Source organism: Marmota marmota, unplaced genomic scaffold, assembly GCF_001458135.2.
Source record: "Marmota marmota marmota unplaced genomic scaffold, marMar, whole genome shotgun sequence".
Lineage (NCBI taxonomy): Eukaryota > Metazoa > Chordata > Mammalia > Rodentia > Sciuridae > Marmota > Marmota marmota.
This window is the reverse complement of record NW_026000174.1, coordinates 58,908,932-58,913,160: the sequence shown is the minus strand read 5'-3', so window position 1 is coordinate 58,913,160 and position 4,229 is coordinate 58,908,932. Positions and strand designations below refer to the sequence as shown.

Sequence of the window (4,229 nt, the reverse complement as noted above, 5' to 3'; positions counted from 1 at the left end):
TTTTGGCATCTTTGTCTAATATAAGATAATTGTAATTTTGTGGGTTAGTCTCTGTGTCTTCTGTTCTGTACCATTGGTCTACCAGTCTGTTTTGGTGCCAATACCATGCATGCTGTTTTTGCTACTATTGCTCTGAAGTATAGTTTAAGATCTGGTATAGTGATACCACATGCTTTACTCTTCCTGCTAAGGATTGCTTTAGCTACTCTGGGTCTCTTATTTTTTCAGATGAATTTCATGATTTCCTTTTCTGTTTTTATGAGGAATGCCATTGGGATTTTGATCGGAACTGCATTAAATCTGTATAGTGCTTTTGGAAGTATGTTTAGCATTTTTTTTCTTTACATGACAATATGCATATGCTTTTATTATTCTAGTAACTGTGACTTCGTAATGTTAACAAAATGCAGTAAGTTCTAAATCATAAAACAATGAAGGAAACATGGAGAATTTTAGAGAAGCTCGTGGATGATGTGCAAAACCATGGCATGTTACACTCCAAATAGACATAGCAGAGCATGGATCATGGGCTCATTTCTGGTTACACCAACTCAGAACACTGGAAATACAGGAACTACAAACATAGTTTATCATAGAATAAGCATATTCTGCCAAAATAATATTAACTAACAGACTAAGACTTTTTTAAAGAAGAATTATTCCTTGCATTTAATGAGGTAAGGAAGAGTGACTATCCATGGAACCAAAACAGGAAGAAAGGAATTCAGAATGAACAGTAAGGATAATAAATAATGAATAAACCATGGGAGTCTTTGATTGAATTTGAGACATTAGTCTCAACTGGTGCATTCACTTGTATATACACATGTACTGAAAGAGACAAAATGAGAAACTTCACTGAAGCTACAAGCGGCTACAGAGCTGACTACGCTGAGATAATAGACTCCCTTGAGCTCTTATAGGAAGGTCAGGGTTCCCATGAGAAAAAAGAAGGTGCCTAAGGTCCCCACATGGAAAAGTGGCAGGTTAGCACATTCATATGACTCTTTTTTTTTTTAAATCATCAGATTACACTAAGCCATCTGTTACCATAATCAAGATTGAGTTTAACATAAGCCACAAGAATAAAAATACCAAAATGGAATGAGTGTGTTCATATAAGAAGAGAAATACATACACAAACATGGACAGTGGAAAGTTGATTGCAATGCTTGAGAATATAACAAAAATATTGTAAATTCTCTTCCATACACAGTACTCATTCTCCAGGAGAACATGGGACTCTGGTACATACACTAATAGTCTAAGCACAACCCCAAATCCATTATAATTTATTATAAAATGTAATCATTCATTATGTTCACAATTCATATGTCATGCTTAAGAATGGAAATTCTTTTGCCATTCATTTTGTTTATATGTGCATTCATACCATTTAAAAATTTGGCTAGTACAAAGAAGGCAGATTACTGATTATATGTATTGAGTCAATTTTTTGCTTCTAATACAACTTGGAATGAAACAGACTGGGTTGCTGTAAAATCTGATTTAAATGGCTTTTTTTATATACCTTTAGGAAAAGATATTGTATATTTTTTTCATGTGCTCAGTAGGGCATACTTTACATCTTTGTTTCTCAAGCTGTAGATCAAGGGATTCAACATGGGGATGACAAGGGTGTAAAATATGGAAGCCATTTTATCAGTGTCAAAAGAGTGACTGGACTTTGGCTGTACATACATATATAACAAAGTCCCATAGAATACTATGAGTGCCATCAGGTGGGATCCACAGGTGGAGAAAGCCTTGCGCCTGCCCTCAGCAGACTTCATTCTGAGAATGGTTATGAGGATGAGCAGGTAGGACACGAGGACAATTAGAAGAGAGGAAAGCAAATTAAAAGCTGCTAAGATTAGAATTATCACTTCAATTTCATGTGTGTTTGAACAAAGCAAAGAGATCAAGGGGAGACTATCACAGTAGAAATGACTGATGACATTGTAGTCACAGAAGGGTAAAGTAAAAATCTTTGTGGTGACTAGAAGAGACAAAAAGATCCCATACAAATAGGGGACTGCCACCAAGAACTGACATATGCTCTGTGACATGATGACCATGTAGAGGAGAGGGTTACAGATGGCCACATAGCGGTCATAGGCCATCACAGACAAAATATAAAGTTCAGAAGTAATGAACACACAAAAGAAAGCTAGCTGGGTAGCACATGAATAATAAGAAATTGTATTTTGATCCACCACAAAATTCACCAACATTTTGGGGCCCACAGCTGTAGAATAACCAAGGTCACTGAGAGCCAGGTGTCTCAGGAAAAAGTACATGGGTGTTTGTAGCCTCTGGTCCACCTTGGTGAGGATGATCATGCCCAAGTTGCCCACCAGTGTGCTCATGTAGATGATGAGGAATAGCCTAAACAGTGGAGCCTGCAGCTCAGGGCGTGAAGTGATGCCCTTCAGAATGAACTCATGCATAGCTGTGAGGTTGGGTTTTCCCATACAGTTTTTTTTTTTTCTTTTTCTTTTTTGAAAAGTCTATTCTGGAAAGACATAGTAGCTGAATCAATAGATTTTTCAATGCTGTCATTATGGGAACATTTGTTTTTCAAAGCTATTGTAAATAATATACATATATACATATATATGTGTGTGTATATATATATATATATATATATATATATATATATATATACACACACACACACACACACACACACATACTTTCAAATGTATAACATTCAAAACTAAACTCTATATATGTCATTACGATGAAAATATATAGAAATAGAGAGAGTTACAGGACGGTATTTATCAACCAGGGTAATTTCACTTACCAAATACATTTTTCAACATCTGTAGGTACTTTAAGTGCCACAGTTGGGAAGTGTACACTACTAGCATCTAATGGTTCCAGGGCTGTTAAGCTGCTAAACATCCTACTACATCTAATATCCATTCAGATGTAATAACCATAACAATAAAATTGTTCCAAGGCTAATAAACTCAGAGAAAAATAATAAGAAGATATAAGGATATTGATAAAGATATAGACACATAAATAAAAACTAAAAAGAGTTAAACATTCCTTAAACTTTGGGTGTTTGGTAAGTAATTATTGTACTATTAATTTTATTTGTCACTTATATAATTACAATATCATTTTGATATTTATTAATTACATTTAATAAATGATAATGCGGTATGTCAATGACATAATAAATATTTGTAATTATTAATTAAAAAATGAATACAACTCAATACATCAATCCATAATCCTATAAAATCTATATACTTTCAAGTGATAGAGCTGAAATTCTGAGCACTCTAGGTAAGTGTATGGATGGAAAACTACAACAGACCACTTTAGAAATTGTCTTTGTATAATTAGAATAAATGTGTATCCATTTCCATATAGTCTATGTTATGTGTTTATTTAGTGGTTATAGAGATTACTTTAGGCAAATAATTTTGAAAACTATTCTCATAAACAGAACCAAACAAACTGAAATAAGCGTGCTATAGTGATACAGGCTCAACAATGTTTATATCAGTGCAATTTACAGTCACCATATTATGGAACCATCCCGGGTGTCAATCAACAAATGAATGCATACATAAATGTGGTATATGTGCACAATGAAGTTCTGTTTAGTTACAAAAATAATGAAATTATGTCACTTGCTGATAAATGAGGAGAACTGGAGAATACCATGTTACATAAAATAAGCCAGACTCAGAACATCAAAGATCAAAATGCTTTTTTTCATCTACAGAATCTAGAGAAAAATAAGGAAATGAAAAAGGTTGGGTGGGGGGATTCCATGAAAATAGAAGGAAGATCAGTGCAGTAGAGGAAGGGGATTGAGGGGGAGGCAGAAGGGATGGGACTAGAGAGGAATTCTGGAATGAAATCCACCAAATTATTCTATGCACATATCTGAAGACACCACAGTGAATTATACCTTTATGCATATCTAAAGCACAAACTTAGAAAAAAATATGATGAAGACCAATAGAGTAGAAGAGGAGAAAGGGGGAAGGAAAAGAGAAGGTAAAGAGAAAATACTGGGGACTGAAAGGAAGTATATTATATTCCTTGAAGTATGGTTATATCAAAATGAACTCCACTATTATGTGTAAATATAATGCACTAATAGAAACATAAAATATAAAATAGAAAAGATCACGTATATATGTAGTTTCATTTTTACTTTATATATATATATATATATATAGAGAGAGAGAGAGAGAGAG

At 33.9% G+C, this 4,229-nt stretch overlaps 1 protein-coding gene across 1 annotated transcript; it reads right to left on the bottom strand.

The window, feature by feature from the left end:
* Positions 1–1,559: 1,559 nt before the first annotated feature.
* Positions 1,560–2,474, bottom strand: LOC107135336 (olfactory receptor 8K3-like). The gene has a single exon (XM_015477221.1). It carries the CDS (start codon positions 2,472–2,474, stop codon positions 1,560–1,562), a length of 915 nt encoding a protein of 304 aa, XP_015332707.1.
* Positions 2,475–4,229: the final 1,755 nt, after the last annotated feature.

Bases quoted from the DNA above. Each gene is read 5' to 3' on its own strand.
- LOC107135336 (XM_015477221.1), bottom strand. From the start codon at position 2,474: ATGGGAAAACCCAACCTCACAGCTATGCATGAGTTCATTCTGAAGGGC.